Genomic DNA, 21,931 nt, shown 5'->3' with positions numbered 1-21,931 from the left:
ATAAACTGACTGAAAGGGGCAAAGCAGTTGAGCTTGATCCCAGATATCCTGAGTATTTATGTATGATGGAATTGATTATGGTAATATTTAGCAGATTTTGATAGTGTGTTTTTACATGTTTTCTAGAAGAAAATACATATTGCCTGTACCATGTTAGAAGACAAGGTACTTATAGATACTATTAATATTTTTAATGCAAGTTCTTTTGCTTCAAGATTACAAATAACAGGGGCTGAGTTAAGGCTAATCATATTTTTTAACAAGTTTAATATATAAAAGCAAAGCATGGGAACAAATTTAAGTAGTTACCATAGTTATTTAAAATCCCAGTGCAGAACTGTTGCCTGAGATTAGGATTTGTACCAGAATAATAAAACCAAGTTGAGAAAGCTGTATCTTTTGCTGCAGTTATATAAAGGTCACTTCTGAGTCTGGGATAAAGGTCCTGTCCTTTCCAGGATGCTCAGATGTCACGTGCATGCTCACTAACTCTGGGATGTTCTGGACGCATTAGGTTTATTGCATGTACGCAGATTAACTCTAGAGAAAACGTGCTGTAATTCTGAGGTGCAGGCAATGTGTTGGATTTATGCTGCGTGTCCTGTATGGTTCATCTACTTGTGCTCAATACATCTGGTGCATCTAGTAACTCTAATGGGGATAGTAGGTACCAGATAATCCAGTGACAAGAGAAAAATTAAATTATTTTGCAAGAAACATCTTTAATTTACAGTACTACTCATTAGAAAAGGGCAGTTGGTCACTTCTTGGATGATTTTTGTGATGTAGAATAAATATTTATGTGCATTTTAAAGTACAACAAAGGATGTCGAACAAGTATTAATGTATTCTTTATATTTATGCTAGTGGTGCTAGTCAGAAGGATGTATTACCAGAAGTCTTGAGAATATTTGTGTAAAGGCTGTAAAGGTTAATTTAAAAAAGAAGCTATTTTGAAATAATTTGTAAAATCCTTCAGCCTTGCTCTTGCATTCTCTCACAGCATGCAGGATCCAAGGAACAAACCATTCTGAAATAATTTTGTCTTGAACAGCTGCAAGAAGAATTTAACTTTGTTACTGAAGAACATATTGAAAAGTGTAAGTGCTTCCAGCTGTTGTAATTTACAACCTCTGATAGTTAAACTTCTGCTATTTTCAAGTACCTCTATAGGGAGATACCACATACAGTATTTCAGGAATTTAATATTTCAGATACAGTCTTTGTTTTGACTTATATGTGACAAATTGTATTAACTTCAATGTCTGACTTGTTAAGTATTTTCTGAATCCAGCTTTCCTGTTTCTGTGTATGTTTATGTAGAAGAGAATTTAGTTCATTATCAACTTAGGTGTTGATTCATATCTATGTATGCTACCTCCTTTATTTCCTACTTTCAACACATTTGGATTAACTGTAATTAGAAGCGTATTAGATATATTAGTTTATTACATCGTGCAAAATTTTACTCGTATTAGGGCTAGATACTATGATATTTTAACAAAATAAACTATTTTCCCCTCAACTCAGTGTCCTCAAAGTGAAGCTCTGGGTAAGCACTTTAAAATGTAGTTGGAGACTAACATTTTGGTTAGATACTGCATGTAGCATGCTGATTTTTGTGGAAGACTTTGCACACATTCTTTATGGATGGGACTATATATCCCTTGAAACATTGTGAGACCTGACAATGAGCTGCCACGATTTATCGTGAGAGATGAAGCTCTGAGGCAGAGCAAGAGTCATCAAAAGCAGTGACACTAAAGAAGTATGGACATTATTCCATTTCAATATTTCTGTGTTTGGAAAATTTCTGTGTTCTCTAAAGTTCTGAACTTTTCAGCCACAGTTAGAAATTTCCCAAGAAACCTGACTTTTTTTTTTTCCGTTGAAATTCTGGGTTGACTTTCTTCAGCAAGCCAACTGATACGAAGTTCTGTCTTTTCCTTCATTAAAAAATCTTATAGATCCTCCTTCAGTTAGTCATTTTAAGAATTGGATATCGTGATGGAATATCTCTCACACCCTTAAAAGACTTGTCCTAATTACTTATTCACAATGTTTTATTTCTGTCAGGTACATCCAGTTTAAATTTATCAAGATTCAACTTTCTGGAATTGTTTTTTGGTGTGGCTGTATCTGCTAGTTTTGGACCCCATACTAGATACGTTCTTGTTGTGCAGACACTGGTAGGCTGTTGGTAACACTCTCCATATTTATAATGTTAAATTGACTTCAGTATGTCTCTAGAATGCAAGTTTTCTTGTAAATTTTTCTAGCAACTCTTTCTGAAGCTCTCCCATTCATTACATTCATAAATTAGGGATATTTGTTTTTTGGTAATAAATATTTTCATAGTGCTCTGTCTTTATGCCGAGATTAGCAATTAAATTCTTGGATCTTAAACTCTTTCATACAGAGGATGGTTGTATTGTGGCAGTTAATAGATTTTAAGGTCCATTTTTATGGAGATTTTCTGTAGACTTTCTTGTCAGTGTTTATATTTTTCTTTCTTGTTGTCCTTAGGGTGAGGGAAAAAAAATTGTGTGGATTCCCAAGTCATACAGTGAACTTAAATGGAACTAAAGCCAAAGTGATATGATTGGTATAAACAACTGATGCAAATATTGATAGTGAGGTATAAACTATTGACATAAAATATATTGATAATATGAGGTATCTGCTATCTCAATTCTCAAACCTTCTGTAGCATGGTGACCTTTTGAAAAATAATTTCCTGAGTAAATACTTCCAGTTACTATCATTATAGTAATTAAAAAATTATTTTAGACCTTTCTTGTAAGCATATGTATCAATATATGTGCTGCACTGTCAATGACAGCTGTGCACATAGCTATTCATTGGATGCTTACTTAAAGATTTTTAAAATTCTAGTGATTTCAAAGAAATGTATAATTGCATGTGCAGATGCTAGAAGAAGCAGCTAGATGAGTTGCCTACTCATCTATTGAATATCCTATGAGCAAACTGCCAGGTAAAAGAGAGAGCTAAAAGGTATAAGTAGGTGTCAGAAAACCAGTAGTATGTTAATGAAAAAAAATGTTGCTTTACCTGTGTAACCAGAACCTGACATCTCTGCTTCTATAATATTTTAAAGTTTTGAGATCTTTCTCTTCTTTGAGCTCTAGACCCCTTGTCAAGACTTCTGTCTTGATAACAACCTTTTCCTAAGTTGCTATATTACTGTTCTCCAGTTAATTCTAAATCTACCATTAGAGGGAACTTCTGAGATGCTTTGATGCAAAGTAGATGACTTCTCTTTCTGTGATGCTCAGGGAAGACTGAGAGCTGGTGAAATGAGAAAGTGTTCACAACACTAAGAATCCTTCATCTGGTACATGTGTTCCTCTAGGATAGTGCAGCTATAATTTGGGATAGTTATTTTGCTCTTCTGAGAGGTTGTTTTTCTAGAGGTAATTTTTGTATCAGTTTGAAAGGTGAACTCTGAGCTGAGGACGCTCGAGTCTTTGATATGCACAGCACCGTCTTGAATCCAGCAGCATTTATTAGTTCAAAGTGCAATGCTGCATTAAGATTATTTATCTGACTTCCATGGACTTTGGAAATTATATGACTGCATCAACACTGTGATGCATCTTGAGCTAAGAAAACCAGCTAGATCCAAACTAGCATACAAGGAACAGTTCTGGTATCTATACCCGAAGCACTGCTAGTTGTTGTTTGTTCAGTCTGCCAAAAAGTAGTTTTTAGCTTTGTGTTCTCATTTATATCTTTTTTGCATTTTGATAGGCCATGTCATTAAGCATTGCAATGGCCACTCATATGAGAAAGAACTGGCTTGGATCAGTTACAATTCTGTTCTCAGCAACTCTGGAGAAACGGAAAGCAATGCAAAATTAAATATAAAATATTCCTGTGATATTCACAAAACTCTGTAGGAGTTTGGTTGTTATTAAAGCAAGGTGATAAGATTTTTTAATTTTTAGAGCAATGATATTATACAGTGTCCAGTAGTACATATTATAACAACAAATGCAGTGGGTGTTACTGTTTTGTGAGTACTCTTTGTGTCTCTGTATGTCTTAGAGATCATGTGAAGACAGTTTCCAACTTTGCTACCATGACTCCAAAGTAGACTTTTTCCAAAACCTTTTAAGGAAGCATTTTTGTCTGATTTGTGACTACAGTGAAAGGTGGGGGCATGTTTCCCTCATGATGAGGAGAGCAAGAAGGTCTGAAGGAGGAACTGAAATTAAGCTTATCTGAGCAACACAAAGAGTTCAGAGAAGAATAGAAAGTTCAGTCACAATATTTGGATTATTCTATTTGAGCTCCAGACTTTGCATTCAGCCACAGTTGATATCTATCATAAGAACATACACAGTAGGAAGTTTGGGAGAAAAGAGTGAATTAAGGGATATTTAGAATATAGCTACTTTCAATAAATTTTTTAATCAGCTGTTTTACAGATTCCTTTTATTTAAATTACCTTTATCAATTTGAATAGGATCATGAAAAGTGAATTGCAGAATACTGGAAGTCTTAACAGTATAGAATAGAATCATTTAGGTTGGAAAAGCTCCTTGACATTATCAAGTCCAACCATAAACCTAACATTGCCAAATCAATTTAATTTTACAAGTTCCTTAAACATTAAAATCTAAGTGCATCATTCCAAGATTTCTACTTCTCTGAGACTAGAAGACTAGTAAAAGTCTGTTTCGCAGTAGAATTTGTCACAGGATGTGTCCTCCTGGGAGAAGCCCACTACTGTTCTTACCTCCAAGAGTTGGTGTCCTTTTCCAGAACTTAGTGAGTAGAATCCTTTGAGGAAGATACAAACATTTATTATTTCCTTTTGTTTCATGTAACTTGAATCAAATGGATTTAATACCTTAAATTCCATGTCTTACACTGTATTAAAGTGATTTTATGTAATATAGACCTGTGAGCAAAAATACATAACTGTAGTACATTTCCTGTGAAGTTTTACTTCAATACATCTTGAATAAGATAGTTATTTCCTACAGAAATGTGTGATGGACAGAACTGTAAAGATAATACTAATTTTAACCTTTGTTTCAACAATCAAATCTCAACTATCATTCACTGAAAATACTTCAAAGTAATTTAAATTTAATATTAGCTTAGTAGATATGTTTATTCATTAAGAATTGCAAAATCAGATGGATGAATGCCTTGGAGCACACAATACTGTTTACCTACATGACTGGCCTCTGTAGTTAGGCTTTGAAGTTACATATCAAAGTAATATGTATGTTCTAGTTTATAAGATACTAAAAGGAATCAGTTCTTCAAAGAGCATGTGTTTTTAAAAGAAATGTAAAGCACAGTTTACAAACAGAAGAAATAATGACTTGTGGCTTTAACAATAAAGGAAGAAGAGTTTTAGTAATGAACTGTATTAAAGGTGCTGAATCTGCCACAAGAGCTATTGGATGTTTATCCTAACTCAAGTAGTATGAGTTTATTTTTTAGCATCTAGTAAAAAAACCAGAACTTGTGAACTTAGTTTTTGACTCACAGTTTAACACTGTAATTGATAAATTGTTGGTAGTGGCTATGGAAACTAATCCAGTAGAGTGTAATATTTGTCATAATATTCCTATAGATGGTTTTAAAATAATGTGGATTGTGGTTATTCACTATTATTTATGTGCATACTCTGTTTACATGTATTATAATTTTTGTAGTTCCTTCTTTCTTGACTTGTATATTTAATACCTTATGGATCAAACACATTGGATGAAAATGATGATGATATTTAGGGGACATCAGAAGTAAAAATTGCATAATAAATAATAAATGGAGATTATTGAAACAATCTGTTATCAGTTCATTTAAATTCTTGCAGAATAATTATATGCTTTACAGGGATTAAAAAAAAAGTAAAATCTTTAATTGCTAGCTAAATACAGACTAGCAAATATGTGATTTGCAATGATAGGCAAACCTGCGTATGGAAATAACCATATAATAATACAGTTCCAGGAGAGTTTTCAGGCTGAGTTATGCAAACTCTGGCAACTCTTTCATCAGAGGGCTCTAGAGGAAGTATGTAGGGCAGAGGAGGAAAGGGCTTCTCTTAAAAATACACAAATTTTTTGTACCTAGGAGAGAAACAGTATTACAGAGAGGGGACAGAATTTCTGGTAAACAGTTTATTCCTTATACTTTTGCATATAGCATTGCATTAGTTTGGCTGTGGGAAATGAGAATAACATGCAGTACTGTCGTGTAAAGATTTTTTGTATTTGTGGGGAAAAATGCATGGGTGCTTTTGGAATGTCTATTTTAGAAGCACGTCTTCAATAAATGTTTGCACATTTTTCTTCTGTGCCTAAGAAAAGCATACAGCATATGAAATGCTTAGCAGAATCAAATATACGTCTATTATACTACAAAGATTTATTGAAAAGTAACTGCTTTACAGTATCGAGTCTAGGAAAGTCCTCTGTCTTCTGCATTTAGCCAGATCTAAGTGGAAGGTGTAAGAAATCTGTCACAGATGCTTATTGGCTAATTTGCATTAAGAGATATTTCTTCATTCTCTCCATTAGTATTTGACTTAAATTCTGAATGATTTAATGAGTTACATAAATGCTTAATCTCTTGAAAATCCTGCTAAGGTCTTGGCCTCATTGGAAACTGTGATAATTTGTTCTAATTAATTTTGTATTTAAATACATTGTCTTTCAGTTCCACTAAATGTTTCTTGGTTTTGGTTTGTTTTTTTTTTTTTGTTTTGGTTTTTTTTGTTTGTTTTTTTGTTTTGTTTTGTTTTTTTTTAGAAAGCATGATGAACAAGAACACTAGTTTTATCCAGTCTGTCCTATGACTTTGCACCCCTCTGCTCTTTGCTCTTTTAGATAATACCTCTTTAAGCAATACCATTTTTTTTCCGGTTTGTCAGTCTAGTCACTGTAGTAATATGTGAGGTACAATTGAATACTTATGGAAGTTGATGCCTTTAGTCCTGTTTTTTCACCATACAGTAGTATTTATGAGACAGCTGTAATTATTATTTTGACATATTGAAAGACTTTGATCTAATCAGAGTTGTCCTGCACCTTTTTCAAAGGAAAGAGAACAATCTGTAAAAGGTTGCAGAAGAAAGCATTGCTGTAAATCTATGTTTTATAGTCTTACTGCAAGTATGTAAGAAAGCCTTTTTACTTTCTTTTCCACTGAAAGTGTACATCATTGCTGTTACTTATTTTGTGTTGGTATAGGGGGAAAAATGGCATTTGTATTAACTCTTTTGAAATCTCTTAATGGGGCTGTATTGCAAAGGAGTGTGTTACAAGCAGTCCCATATGTTTTTATCCCCTCCAGAATGTTGTCTGCTTTGTCAATGATGAGAGTATAAGAATGTAGAATTAAATCAACAGGGAGATAGAATGGTTTCCTGCTAAATATAAACCAATGCATGTACTAACATAAGTATAAACAGGAATATATAAACAGGGAATGTCTTATGGAAACAAACAAACCAGGAAGCATTCTCGAAGAGAAAGTGGTGATGAAAGTGCTTCCATGCTACTTTTGTGCTCTCACAATCTAGTTGATCAAGGAAGTAGAAAAAAAATCTTGATGTATTTTAGCCTTTGTGGTTTCTCCTGGGTGTAGTGCTACATGCTTGCTACCTTTTTAACAGCTATTTATCCTAAGTCTTCGGAGACTTTACAAGAAATACTCAAACCAGATTTACAACCATCTCTGTGTTGAAGGAGGATCCGTTTAGAGCACATAATCTGAACCCAGGTATAGAAGTCTGATAGGGATTTTTCTACTAGTAGAGAACCTGTTTCCCAGTAGGATCTTATCCTGTTTTCACATCTGGCATTCAACAGTTTTTTGGATGCATGGCTACACACCCACTCCTTCATCTGTCAATGAAGATAGTCTTCTGGGTATTCATAATCTCTGGTAGAAGGGTATGGAATATCCAAGCCCTTGGAGATTGTCCTTATTGTGCCACAGTGAACAAGCACCAAGATAAGATGTGAGCACTGAGATATGCAAGGCCAGAAGCATAGAACTGCTTTCCAAAATAACGGCACTTTCCCTGGAAACTCAGTCTCTGTGGCATTTCTGAAGAATTTCTCCATCTCTGGAGATATGCAGCAATGCCATCTGGAGTGCCACTTACCATCCTGCAAAATCTGTTCATCTAAACATATTGCAACACTTAGCAAAACATTACTAGTGTCAGTATTTTAAAAACAAACAAACCAACTAGGAAACTCTTCTCTAAGTAGCATAGTTGATAGGTGGTTGGAAGGCAAATACACATATAATAGATCTCTGTAGAAAAGGGTAAAGCAGAATACCATTTGGCAAAATTTTTCACAACTTTGTGCTGACAACAGGCAGATTCACCATCTGCACTTCTCTTTTGCTCTGGAGTCCCATTAATAAACCTGTAGGTCAAACTGAAAGGAGGGTAAGTCTTAAAAGTACCCGGTCTGATGGGGTCAAGTATTGGAACATCTGTAGTGTAACTGTGCCAATGTGTCAATACACATACAATAATTTTCAGTTACTTTAATTGTCTGTTTTAATTTTCTGAAAATGTCTAAGTAACGCTTTACATATGTTTCTTTGTTTTCTTAAATATGATAAAGATATCTAGATACCTGAAGATGCATAGAAGAAAAGTGTTAAAGGAGGAAATAGTTATTTACAAGAGCTTGGTTACCAGATAAACTGATTGAGTCCATAAAAGGTAATTGTAAAATGCTTCCTTTGAACTACAAGCATTGCACATACAGTAGAGCATGTTTTATATATGAAAAGATTTTAACTAGAGAATGTTCATTGATAAAGCTATGTAACAATTTTGTTTCTCTTAAATAATCCTTCCAGGTTGCAGTTACAGCTGTAATGTTTTTTTCCCTGTTATCAGATACCATATCCAGATGCCATACATGCATTTGCAGTTAGTAACTGAGACTGTAGATCAAACTGGCACTCATTTTTCAGAAATTCCCAACAAAGAATTTTCTCTTGATGTGTATTTTCATCCATATCCAAATATTATTGTGGTTTTGTGGGTCTACTTAGTTTCTCTGATCAATCATGAATAAGTATCTGTTAGTTAAATTATAATGTTTAAAAACAAAGTTACTGTTGCTTACCTCTTATGGAATAATAGACTAGCATATTTCAATTGGAAGGGGCCTAAAACAATTATCTAGGTAAGAAACGAAAACTAGGAAATTAATCTTTTTGGTTGCAAGACCCTAACACATCTTTTCAATACCACAACAAATAAGCCACTGTGTTCTGTTATTACAGGAAGATTCTAACTGTATATTATCTGTGGAACGAACTATAAATTTGCGATCTAATGGCTGTAAATCTCCTAATAATTAATGACTGATTAGCATGAAAAAATTCCTACAGACTGAATAGCCTTAGAGTGATCTTTTAAGTGATTCACAGAATATGGAAAATGCACACTTTCTTTTAAGAGAGCTCTAATGGATTGTTCTGTGGAAGTTATCTTTTATCTTGGTGTTTCAGGAGAGTAAATTCAAATCTTCAAAGAAAAGCTAGTATTTCTAAACAATTTCAGAATGTATATACCATTTCATAGGTATGGTAATAATTTAACTGATTTGCATTGTTGAACATTATATACTGAATCTCACGTCTGCAGTTGTAACACCTGTAAGTCTTCCTTAAGTCTCCCTTCTTCTCTTGGTAGGACTGGCAGCAGAAGCCCACATCCTTGGTTCCACTGAGAATTTTTAAAACTTGGAGCAACTTTCAACATAGTTACGCTTTAGTTATTCAGTTATGAGTTGGGTTTTTTTTGGGGGGAGAGGGAGAGGGGGGTTGAATGTTTAGTAGCAAATGATTTCCTCTGTCAGAATGCATGTCTTGTTTATTGAAGTTATAGAAAATTATTACATAACATTTAATTACAGGGAAAGAGCAAAATGTGTAATGTAAACTTCAAAAATGTATGTGCTTGTGCCGTAACTCCTAAGATACCATTGCAATGGTGACTCAAAATAACAATGTGTATTTTGTTATTGCTGCTTTACTTGGTGTTTTTAAAAAATTGCTGTTGACAACCTTGTAATCAAGTAAGGCTAACTGGACACTTGTGTTCAGACAGATAAGGCCTTATCTACTCAAGAGACTTGTTTCTGTGAATGTTCAGAATGTAGAGCTAATAAATTATTAAAAGAGGATGCTACACTACTTTCTGACTTATGTAGTCTTAACAGCAGTTTTATTTGCAAAAAATCTGTATTTCTGGTGATGTGCCAGTCACTAAAATGTTAACTTTCAATTTAATCTTTTAAGCTACATTTGCAATGCTGGAAGAATGTAAGTAGCCTCATATTTAATGTAGATAACGAACCTGGGTCCTGGGAAGCAGAGATAAAACTTTTTCTTTGTTATGTATGAATACAAAAAGCCTCAAACTTACAATTTAAAATCTGAAGTTGAGACTTCTACTGAAATATTGAAGTGAGAAGTAGCTTGCAGTGTTTGCAGTTGTGAGAGACTCATGAAAGTCAGGCGCAGTTCCTATGTTGTAATTATAGTAAAAAAATTATAAAAATGTGGGATTTCAAGGACACAGCCTAGACAGACTTGACTTTTGCTGCCCTAATGGTGAAGACAAAACTTCCCAGATAAAGTATCCATGCACTATGCATGCCACTATCATACTGGAGCACTGCCTGTCTTCCTTAGACAGAGTAGAGCTTGTTCTCCCCCTGTCTCTAGGCCCTCTGGAAGGATTTTCACAATCAGAGTTTGTTCTCACCATCAGACACCTCACAATTTTATTTTCAAACTTCAGAGGAATTAAATTCTGTACTACCTATTTAATTTTCGGAGCTCTAGCCATAATGATGTAGCCTTGTTACAGATGTGAAATGTGCACATTATTAAGAAAAACTAGAATTTCTTTTAGTAAGGAGCACTTATCAGAAATTGTAAGTATCCAAAAATATTTCTGCTAGGATGCATCACATGCTTTTATGCTACCTTCAGCATGACCGAGCCTTCACAGCTGTTGTAAATAACCTAAGCATGTGTAGGTCCTGCCAAAAGGCAATTCCCACATCTTCTCCTATGTGATTTCTAGTATTAGAAGTATGACATTGCCAGTATCACTTTTTTTTTATGAGAACAGATCAATTCAGCCCCCTTGTCTTCAGCTACTACACTTCTTTTTGTTCTTGATTTCTTTGTTACAGCTGTGCACTAGCTACATTGTTGAAATGTACAATGTTCAGCATATGCTGTGAGTGCAATTAGTTTTAAAGCCCCTTCCTCCATGATTTCTGTCCTTTTTTTTTTTTTTCCTTTAATTGTTAAATTAAATTATTTCTGAAGCTTATTATAGTGTCACAGATGGGGGGGGGAAGGAAGAGGAAGATGAAAGTCCTTACATCTTCAGCCCATACACCGGGATGGTAAAGGACAGATGAGGGTCGGTTTACATATTTAAAAACTACCACACACACACACACACAAGCATAATGCACACTGGAACCTTCTTACTCAAAACTAGTTTTATTTTTAAAAATAAGTTGAATGCATAGCACTCACACAGATTCCATTGTTTTGGACACTTTGCATTTAGGAGCACCATTCTTATTTATGCCATAAAAAAAAAACAAAACAAAACAACAAAAAACAAACCACATTTTGGTTCTAACAGTAAGAACAGTGTATTTTTAAATGTACACTGGTAAAGCCCTTTTAAATAACATTGAAACTGTTCAGTGTACATTTTCTCTGTAGTCATTATGCAGCTGTAGTGTCAGAAAAAACTCAGACTAGGTAATAAATTAAAAACAAACAGCATGTAGTGGATCTTTTTACAGTTGACCTAATGTCTTAAAATAATCAAATAAGAAATACCCTATTAAATGTAAATTTGCAGTATTAACTAACTGAATAAGCCCCCCGCCCATTATAATTCCAGTGTTAAGTATTAGTTAAATTTTTATATATCAAATGCCTACGGAATAAATTTACTAATACCCAAAAAAAGAAGAGTCTATACTGCTGTGTCACAAATAAAGATGACAAGTTAGCTGATGTAAAGATTTTACAGAAAAAATTGCTACAGGCATCTGCTGTTATTTCAAGTCATGGTCTATTAGAAGACTGTACATTCATAGCATCAGAGGTAGTTAGAGCACTAAGGACTTGGATATAGCATTGCAAAAAAATATAAAACCGGCAGAAAGAAGTCCGTTTCCCTCTTAAATGGGTAACAATGCTGAATAAAACACATGGCATCTTAGGAGGTGGAAAGTTTCTACTTAACACTACTCTTAGACATGGGGAAATATTCATTAAGAGATGAAGAGAAGAGAGAAAAAAACAACCAAAAACCAAACCAATTTGCACTTCAATTAAGAATTACCCACACTATGACTATTTCAAAGTTGATTCTCTAGCATAAAGCAGAGAGGGTCATCTCTTTCATTTATCCTCCTATCCCTCTTGACTTGCACATATATGCTACAAAAACCCACAACAAAAATTGAGATTCATGCAAAAAACACAAGAAAAACAGGATTTCTTCTCCTCACCAATAAACAGGTTTTTGTAGCATGTCATTCAGCCCCAGAAAGAATGAACACAGCTCTCCTTCCTTCTGAACATTACAGTAAGGCCCTATCTCCTATGATAAAGCCTTCATCTTGTTACTGTATCTTAATTGTCCCTGCTTTCAAAACATTCTCTGTAAGATTCATGATACTCCAGCATCATTAGATGGTACACAATTTTAAGTGCTGCCACTAAGACAGCAGAGAAGGTGGTAAAAGAACAAATAAACCAAAAAAAGCCTTGAGCCCCTAGAAAATAAAGATATTCTAAAGTAGTAAGAATCCTGCCATCCATACTACTTCCTCCCATATTCTACCACAGGAGAAAGTCAGTTATCTTCTTGTATTTAAAACAAAATAAATCCTCCATTACTATCTCTACCACCATTTTTGTCCAAGAGTTGGATGAGTGAACCTTTCTACCCTCAGACTATCCACTCCACAGGAGAGAGTGTAATTCCATAGCTATGTAATTAGCACCTTAATTGTGATAAAGCAGTTCACTCTGCAATATATTTTTGATCCACCCATTTAAAAGAGTAAATCTCTGCATTTTCTTCTAGACATCCCAAATAGTAGAAGAAAAAGTTGCCCCACTATTACCTGAGAATTTCCCTCCACTATAAGCCTGACAGAACTAGGTTTCTATAAGCATTTAACTGTACTTTTTTGTATGAGTGATACTGTCAGTACAACTGGAGGATGCTTTCTGTTGGTTAATAATACATCTGTGTTTGTGTGTGTACACACAGAGGAATCACAGCCACTGTAGTAGTTCTGGTACAGTACAAGATCAGCTGAAACTTTGTTTTCTTCAATTACTCAATACCACACTGCTGGGTAGTAGTTCACATCTACGTTCTGTGAACACTAACATATCCCTTTGGTACTCTGCATACAGATGCCCTGAAGAAAAGCCACTCCACTTGCTCTCGGTCTCTTCCCTCTCCACCTTTCTCCCTCAAGCTATACCCAATTAAGTGTACAAACCAGCAGCACAGTGTAATGAGTAGAAAATTCCCTGAGTTAGTATGAAAGTTACTTTAAACATAAAAAGGATAGGGAGGAGAAAAGAAGCAAAAACATAGTGTCTATCCTGTGAGGTACAAAAGTTGAAAACTAGCCAAAATACCAGTTAACTCAAACACCTTGGCCTAAAGCAAATATCCAACACAAGTGCTGAAAAAGGGGCAAGAGTATGGAGTTAGCCAGATGAGATTTGTTTCTTCCTGTGGTCCCCATGCATCTGGAGAAGTCTGGCATTCAGTGGATTCTTGTTTCCATAAATTTAAGCATTAATACTGTATGGTGGTATTACATAAATGTCTTCAAAATAATACTGCATATCTCCTTCATTAAAAGGTAAGTCTGTAGTCACTCCACAGCTATTTTTGACTACTATTTCAAAAGATGCACATTAGAAAAACAGAGTATTCTGACTGCCAGAGTAAGAACTTATTACCCGCAGGTATACACATTCTTTTTAGAGGGTGTTCTGTGTGCTTATTTTTTGCAGTCTGTATTTGAGCTATGGTACTAGTTGTCAATCCAGTTGATTTTTTCTGGAAAGACACTTTTTTTATTCAATTTATTGCCCTCAAACTTAATTTGAGATTTAACAAAAAAACCAAAACCAATCCCCTCAACACAACTTCCCACCCCAAACGAAAAAGCACAAAACCATTCTGTACTTATCACCTCTCAAAGCAGGGAGTAATGCAGGAATATCGTCCATTCACTTGGTAACTCCGGTTGTAGGAGACGCTGATACATGGCTTCACTTCTAGCGGAACAGCTAGTGACACTGCAGCACCAGTCTGTACCTGGCCTCGAGCCTGAACGCTAGACTGTAAGGCAGCAGGGCAAGTCTGAAGTGAGTAAGATGCTGTATGATTAGACGATAACATCTGTTGACAGTTTTGCTGCTGTGATGTCTGATGGTGATACTGTAATGAAGACTGATGAGCTTGGAGATACTGTGGTATGTGCTGTTGAGCATTAGCTTGCTGGGGAGTTGGAACTGGGGACTGAAACACCGTATGTTGGGCAGACTGAGCATGTTGTCCTTTTTGCTTGCTTGCTTCCTTCACATCATTATCATGCGCACTAAAACGAATTGAGAAGACAGAATACATGAAAATAGAATATGTTACACTCTTTTGAGTTAACTTTTAAGAGCACTCTAAAAAGTGGTGCAATTATCTGAAAATTTCCAAAACTTTTTTTAAAAAAGAAGAAAGAGAAAATATTTTTTGCCTAGCCTTTAAAATCATCTAAGGTTTTAAAATTTGTTTCTTTAGGATACAGTTTCTTTTCAGCATTTCACTTCTTTGCATAGCAATACCAAATGCAGATAAAAGCCAAGTAAAATACAAATAACACAGCAGTACCTAAAATTACCAGTGCAATAGTCCACTAGTATACAGCAATAAAGTGCCAGATTACCAGAACCTGAAATTAAAACTTACTTGCCGCTTCTACCTCATTTAAATAGGGTAACGGAGTATAGGGTTTTTAAAGACATATCAGAGGGTTTTTTAAAGACCTACATTACAGTACTTAAAGATCATTTGTATATTGATATTGGAACCTGTTCTGGGGAATGGAAATGCATTATTTATTTTTCTTCCTCTCACCTTTTTTTTAGCTCACCTGAATTCCCTTTGATTTACACCTATCTGAAATGTATTTACACATACTCTTGCTCTTATGCTGAGGTTAAGCAGGTGCCACCTGCACACTTCAGTCAGGCCTAAAATCAACTTAAAGTCTTGAAGACAGTTAGGGTTCAACCCCTCACCAGTTTTTCCTAAAAGATTGCTAACTTTTTATGGTGCACTGCAAAGATGACTGGAAGGCTTTGCCCCCTCCTGAAGTGTTCCAGAGCAATACTGAAAATGCTTCTGCAACAGCACTTGCATGCTTTATGGACTATTCCTTTCATTACTACATACATTAGTCAAGTCAAAAGAGGCCATCAGGGGTGATAATGTCACACTTGTAAGGAACATATGATTCTTCCAGATACAGCTGTTCCTCTGCATCTATAGAGCACAAATGTGTTTAGATCTGGGCAAGAGGAAACTTCTGTAGAAGGAAAGCAGTTATGGTGGGCATAGGTTTTGATCTTAAGGATTAGACTAAAAGAACTGATTGTGTAAAATCCCTTCCTGCTAAAGTTCACTCAGCATTCGTTGGCATTTTTATCTCATGTCCGATTTCTCTTCACTGTATTGCGAAAATAGGTACAACCTCCAGGTCCTTTCCTCCCTGCAAAATTGGCCACTCAAAGAGTCTGCATGTTTGATCCATAATCTGCTTAGAGCAAGCCTTGAACTTCCAAGGCATAGAGTCTTCAGAGTAAGTAGGAGCTCCTGTGTCTTTGATTCTCTTCACTATCTCTTTTTGCTCTCTGAGCAGACTAGAGAGATTGAGAACAAACTATTTAACAGATTCTCAAAGCATGTCAGATGATGTTCAGTGGAAAGAAAGAGGTTAGTTCTGATATGGTTTTACTTTTTGAAAAGAACAAACCAGTTATTACCTAACAATATCACCTAATACCTAAGTATTTTTGGAATAGAAAAACTGAAATTCAGAAATAAATTTACTTTCAGTGCTAGCAGTAATTACGCATACCAACAAATGCAGAAATGGGCTTCAAAAAAAGCTGTTGTTATCTTACATTAATAGTCGCTCAATACATGGCACTAGGAAATCCCAGGAGTAAGTAGTAAGATGATGCAGTCGGGTAGGCCATGTTGGTGAGAGACGCAAGATAATCCTTGAAGAAGCTACACACGCAGTAGCAACTAAAGAAGGGGCATAATTTAAAAATGCATGATCTAGAAAAAAGGAATAAGAAAAAGATCCATTTAAGTTGGACATTTTCTGTCAAGACAACAGAGGAGTCATTACCTGAAATATGTAACTCACCTTGCAGTGATACTTCCAGAAAGTAATCAGCATATTTTGCCATATATAACTTAGTCTTCTCTAAGCAAACCATTGGCCAGCCATCATGAAGATCAGTCTCATGGACAGCAATAGAAAGATAATACTCGATGAAATGAGCAGCAGTTGGGAGGCACAAATTCCACTGAAATGTTTCTAGCAACAACAACTCCATATGAAGTAAATTCTGTTTTGTTAGTACCAAATTCATGTTAGTCATACAACCCAAGCTGTTCAACTGTTCAAGTTTGGGAACACTGTCTTCCTTTTCTTCAAATTTACCTTCAGGTGAACAGAAAGAGGAAGGAAAAAAAGGTTCAGCACAAGCAAACTATAAAACAGATTGTATCTAATGCCTATGTTGGTCATATTTCAATTCTACTATGACAAACAAGCTTGAGACCTTCCTGCAGATGCAAAGCTCAAATGGAAGATATCATCACAGACAAAAAGGCGTATATACTATAAAGGGCTAAATTTCAGCAGATGTCAAATACTGTGTTGGATATTGTGCAGTGTCATGTTTCCTGTTGGTTCTCCCATCCTGGCACACAGAAGCCTGTTGCCAAGAGCAGAAGTAAGCTGTATTAGGACATCACTGGCACTGCATGCGCAAGTTTTTGTCACTTAATTATTTTATAATGTGTCCCCATCATCAATGAAATACCACTGTGATGTGACTTGGCATACACACCACAGCATTTGGCTTTAATCGCCCTCCCACCCCCACACCCCCTTTTTGTTTCTAAAACTCATTAAAGTCTAGCTAGAGCTCCAGCCAATGTGGCTGCTTTTAATGCCTGTTATGGTAGGTACAGTTTTAGAATTGATAGCTGCTAAGCTGCTCCAGCAGTTCAAACAAGTGGATTTCAGCAATGTGCAGCTAAAAAATCCACACTGCCATACATACTGTTTTAACTTAACACTGCTAGCAGCTTCAGCTTTCCTTGGACTTTAACGTGTCAGGCCTGTATGTTTTTAGCCTGAAGTAAAATTGTATATGTAGAAAACCCATTAATAAGAGAAACAAGTGTCACATTTCCATACAGTTTGCCATATGGTTGTGCTGTTTCAATTTCATTGCAAATTCTTTCCATCTTACACTCTCTATTCAGTACTACATGATATGTTGTAAATGCACATTTTCAGAGAGTTTTGCACAATTGAACATACTGAACATTTGCTTTTTTCAACAGTTGAGGTACTTATGCAGGACTTAATCCAACATCAGTCCCAGTCTGTTTGGTTTTGTTTTCCATACTCTAGTAATTACAGAAATAAAAGCTTCAGGAGTCAATTTTTTTCTCTTATTACTTCTATAACCTTATCAAATATATCACAGTGCTATTTGTCCAGCTTATTGCACCACTGATTAAACTGCTTGTTTAAGCCACACAGGGCAAAAGTTTTAAATAGCATTCTGGTTTGTGCTTTTGTGCTTTCTGAACCAAATCATACACTGCTTCTCAGAATAGTGAGTACTCTAGGCTTTCAGAGCTCTACTTGCACCTTGTCATGAAAGAGGGCAGTGGTGATTTAAAAAAAAAAAAATCTTCAAAACATTAATTTCATTTGAAAATCTGGAATTAGTTCAAAGCCAATCCATTTTCCTAAATGGATGACACTGGTTTCTGAGGCAAGGTTTTCATACTCGGCACCTTATCCTTTGCCAAGAGAAGACTGCTGGCTGGTGGCATCCAGTCAAAGTTTACCCCCAGAAGAATCTGAAATAACCCTTTTCTTGTTTAGCTATTCTGCTGAATAGCTGTATTGGCAGAGACAGTAGATGCAATGACAAGAAGCAGTATACCAAAAATAGCTAACACCTCAGCTCTCTGGTTGTCTAGCAAAGAGGGCCTAGAGCTGCAACGAGATATATCTTATATGAGAAAATTAAAACAGATTCAGAGCAGCAGATCAACAGTAACTGAACCAACCGTTAGTTCTGCTGTCAGAACCTGTTTCTCTGAATATATTGGTTTAAGAACAGGTGCCAGCAGGTATCCCAGCAAACTATACCCGTATTTTCTTTGGGGACATCTAAAAGTGGTCCACAAATGTCGAAAGATGGATACACACCACAAGAATCTAGCAGAGATGTATATATGAAGCACTGTTCATAATGAGCGTTTGTAATCAATTCTGTCTTTACAGTACTGTGCATTCACCAATGTATTTCATCAATATTACATTTTGTATATGATAATACAGGATTTATGTTAGCCTTAGCTCGCTTAAAGAACATTGCAATTTATGAAATCTTAAATATTCCAGAACCACACAGCACCATCAGCTGGGGGCAGTGCAGTCTACATATGGTTTAATTTCTTCCTTTATCACAGGTATGCAAATTTCTTGTTTCCAGGCCTGGACCTACTTTGATGTGTCCTCAGAAAGATAGTTTTTCTATTCCTACAGTACAGCTCTGAAAGTTCACCTTAGAATAATTTGTTTCCAAGCATAAGCATGAGGTTTTAGTCAGTTTGGTTTTTCTCCCCTCAGTTTTATCAGGTGCCAACAGAAGTCAAAACAAGAGTCTAAAGAAAGGCTCTACCAATTGGGCCAAACTGATATATACTAATCTGCCAGTCTTTTATAACCTCTTTGTTTCCCCTGTCTGCTATATCCCATCAATACAGGCCTTGTAGATTGCAGTAGAACCTATATTGCTCTAGTTAAGGTTTGGTGCTACATACTTACTTGCTAAAAGTAAACAGGAAAGAGCAACCACATGCAGCTGCTGTATAGATATGTCATAACGATCCATAAAGAGGTCCAACAGATACACAGCTAGATGTCGTGCAGCAGGACAGAGTCTGAACCGATTGCTCACAATGGCAATCAGATCCGCAAAGTATCTTCTCAGGTGTAACTGGGGAGATTGGCCTTTGTAAGAGGGCAGCTTCAGCTCCTAGATGGACAGCAGCATGTAATTTTATTAAAACCGTCATTTAGTTTGAATTGGTATCAGGTTAATATAGTTGATAGTCTCAAATTTATAATGGAATTTTCAAAGGATTTCTCCCCTCTTCCTTCTGTTCCCATCATTCCAACATCCCTTTTCACAGAACAAAATCCATTTGTATTACACAGAAGAACTAATAACATGGTTCTGCACAACATCAGTACAGTAATTTAAAATTTAACATATTTCAATTGGGCAATCAGCTAGAGTGACTTTAGCTTTTACCATTTCTGTTGTATTACCTCTACTGCAAAGGCTGTACCTCCCAGCAGGGAAACAGCAAGGGCATGTAAGTACTTCTCAGCAGCTTCAACTCAAAGTCCAATAACTTAATTCAACCCACTCCTGCTACAGCTCAAGGTGAGCAATCAGACTTTGTACTGAAGTGTTTGCATGTTCTAATGCTGCCAGATCTTCTGCAGGTGCCTCCTGGAAAAAGGCACTAACAGCTAGCTGAAGGTAGCCACCTTAGGAAAAGGAATGGGATATGCATGTGTCAACATTTGCTGCGTGCGTATGTTTAAACTGTGACTTAATCTGATCTGATTGATGTTGCACTGACACTGATTACAGCGTGCTCTCAGGCATTTAGTTAAGCATACATAAACCTCGCAGTGTCTCAGATTTGGGGGCACATCAGAAAACAAAAGCCCTACCAACATCACAGATGAGAAAAATCTGTGTCATTATCTTTTTCAAATACAAAATCTGAACTGGTAGAAAGAATGTTCCCCAGGCTCCTGCCCAATAGCTACTATCTCCTCTTGTATGCAGCAGAACAGCAGTGCTGTCTTCTGTTATTGTGAACAAATTTATCAGTTAGATTGTGCAGCCTACTTACTGACTGTAAGTAGGATTTTCAGTACAATCAAATTTCCAGCAGGACAGTCTGATGACATCAAGTTGGAATGGAGTTGCCCAAAATTTTTGAAGTTTTAAGGTCAATTCAAAGTTCTGAAACATGCCGTTTAAGAGGGAAAACAAACAAACAAACAAACAAATCCACCAAGCAAGCCAACACCACCTCCACCCATAGCTGCTAAGCTGTATTATTCACCTTTCAGAACACTACCTTAGTTTTAGTAATAGTAACTTTGGTAGCAAATTAATTATGCCATCCTCTTGTGTTCCCCACCTGCAACCACCCCTCCTAATTTCCGCACCCCCCCCCCCCCCTTTGCTTTGGCAGTCACACCTTCAAAAAAGATAATCTACTTATCAAGTACTATCAGGCAGCAAAAGCACATTTTTAGTAGATTCAGTCACTATAAACTGATTTTCAGCTCTGGTCATAAGATGTGTTTTATTATTAAAGTAGCCCCAAAGAGCAACTTTGAGTCAGTCAAAGCAACTTCAAAGCAGTATTACTTAAACTCCCTACTATTCCTATTCTTACTGCACCTAGTGTTTGCTTTTGGGGGGTTTTGTGGGCTTTTTTTCTCTTGTTTTGTTATAATAGCATCACAAAGCTTTCTGAAGAGTTTAAACTTGGACCCGCTTACACATCTGGACAGAAGAACCAAGCACACTGTGACCCTTCCTGCCTTTTTAAAGCGCAGAGGAAGAACAGTCCGGTCAGTCAGATAAACTGTCAAGACTGAGGACCAACAGAGCACTAAGTGAGAGGCAGACACCGTGTTTTTCGGGGTTTAGCAAAGCAAACTCCACCAAGCCGCCGGTGGGCCGAGCCCGCCGAGCGGCGGCCGCCTCACACCGGCTTCCCACCCCGTTCCAAGGCGGAGGGCCAGCTCCGATTGTTAGAGCCCTCACAAAGGCGCCGGGGCTACCGGCCCTCCGCTGGCCCCGCGGCCTCTGCCCCCCGCCGCCACCGCCGCCCCGCCCCGGGGCTCCCCGCCGCCTCCCGCCGCCGCCGCCGCGCCGGGGCTACCTTGTAGCGAAGCGCTTGGTGGATGTCGGCAGCCAGCTGTCCTGTCCACCACTGCGCCTCCAGCTCCATCGGCGGGGCGGCGCGGCAACCGGGGCCTGGGCAGAGGGGAGAAAGCGGCGTCGCTGAGTGCGGGCGGAGCAGGACGAGCAGCACCGCCGTCGCCCCTTCTTCGCTCGCCCCCAGTTAAACGCGATCAGCTGTCGCCCGCGCCGCGGGGGCCCCCCCGCCCCCTGGCCCAGCTGGCCGCCATGCGGGGCACAAGTGAGGCTCGTTAAACCGCCCCCTCCCACGGCACGGCCGGGCGAGGGGCGCGCGGAGAAGCCGGCGGCCGCGGCCCCTGGGGAGGGCGACGGCGCCCCGACAGCAATCGGCGGCGCTCCTCCGGCCGAAGCCGCCACTCACCCTAGGCAGCAGCGGTGCGGCCGGACCCGGGACCCCTGAGCGCGGCGCGGCGTCCCGAGGGCTCCCCCGCCATCACGCGGCGCCGCCCGCCTCGCCCATTGTTAAAGGGCCGAGCGGGCCGGTCTG

At 37.5% G+C, this 21,931-nt stretch overlaps 1 protein-coding gene and 1 long non-coding RNA gene across 6 annotated transcripts in view; one reads left to right on the top strand and one right to left on the bottom strand.

The window, feature by feature from the left end:
- Positions 1-10,218, top strand: part of LOC116962031 — a 25,271-nt gene extending 15,053 nt beyond the window's left edge. For 3 of the 4 annotated variants that reach the window (XR_004407329.2, XR_004407332.2, XR_004407337.2), the window contains exons 2-3: positions 8,631-8,731; positions 9,716-10,218. This is a non-coding gene — a long non-coding RNA (uncharacterized LOC116962031). Of the gene's footprint in view, positions 1-1,003; positions 1,101-8,630; positions 8,732-9,715 lie in introns of all 4 variants that reach the window. The other variant, XR_004407328.2, reaches the window with a different exon arrangement.
- On the bottom strand, positions 4,700-21,931 carry CCNJ (cyclin J). Of its 2 annotated transcripts, XM_032994800.2 has the most exons (7): positions 21,806-21,931; positions 21,404-21,498; positions 19,251-19,461; positions 16,533-16,832; positions 16,282-16,441; positions 14,295-14,702; positions 4,700-4,806 (listed from the first exon to the last, which is right to left on the bottom strand). In XM_032994800.2, the coding sequence occupies exons 2-7, from the start codon at positions 21,470-21,472 to the stop codon at positions 4,719-4,721; spliced, it is 1,236 nt and encodes a 411-aa protein (XP_032850691.2). In that variant the 5' UTR covers positions 21,473-21,498; positions 21,806-21,931; the 3' UTR covers positions 4,700-4,718. The 2 variants fall into 2 exon arrangements, with proteins under 2 accessions (XP_032850691.2, XP_032850701.2); XM_032994810.2 differs by lacking the exon at positions 4,700-4,806 and having other exon boundaries at positions 11,528-14,702.

This window comes from Tyto alba, unplaced genomic scaffold (genome assembly GCF_018691265.1).
Source record: "Tyto alba isolate M040663 unplaced genomic scaffold, T.alba_DEE_v4.0 Super-Scaffold_1, whole genome shotgun sequence".
Lineage (NCBI taxonomy): Eukaryota > Metazoa > Chordata > Aves > Strigiformes > Tytonidae > Tyto > Tyto alba.
The sequence above is the reverse complement of the archived record's forward strand: the minus strand, read 5'-3'. Positions and strand labels throughout refer to the sequence as shown.

What these genes read in the sequence shown, in the direction of transcription:
- CCNJ (XM_032994800.2), bottom strand. Translation starts at nt 21,472, where the DNA reads ATGGAGCTGGAGGCGCAGTGGTGGACAGGACAGCTGGCTGCCGACATC. An exon ending in ACCAAGCGCTTCGCTACAAG is followed by an intron (nt 19,462 to 21,403) that starts GTAGCCCCGGCG and finishes CTGTCCATCTAG; the next exon opens with GAGCTGAAGCTGCCCTCTTA. An exon ending in TGTATTGAGCGACTATTAAT is followed by an intron (nt 14,703 to 16,281) that starts GTAAGATAACAA and finishes AATTCGTTTTAG; the next exon opens with TGCGCATGATAATGATGTGA.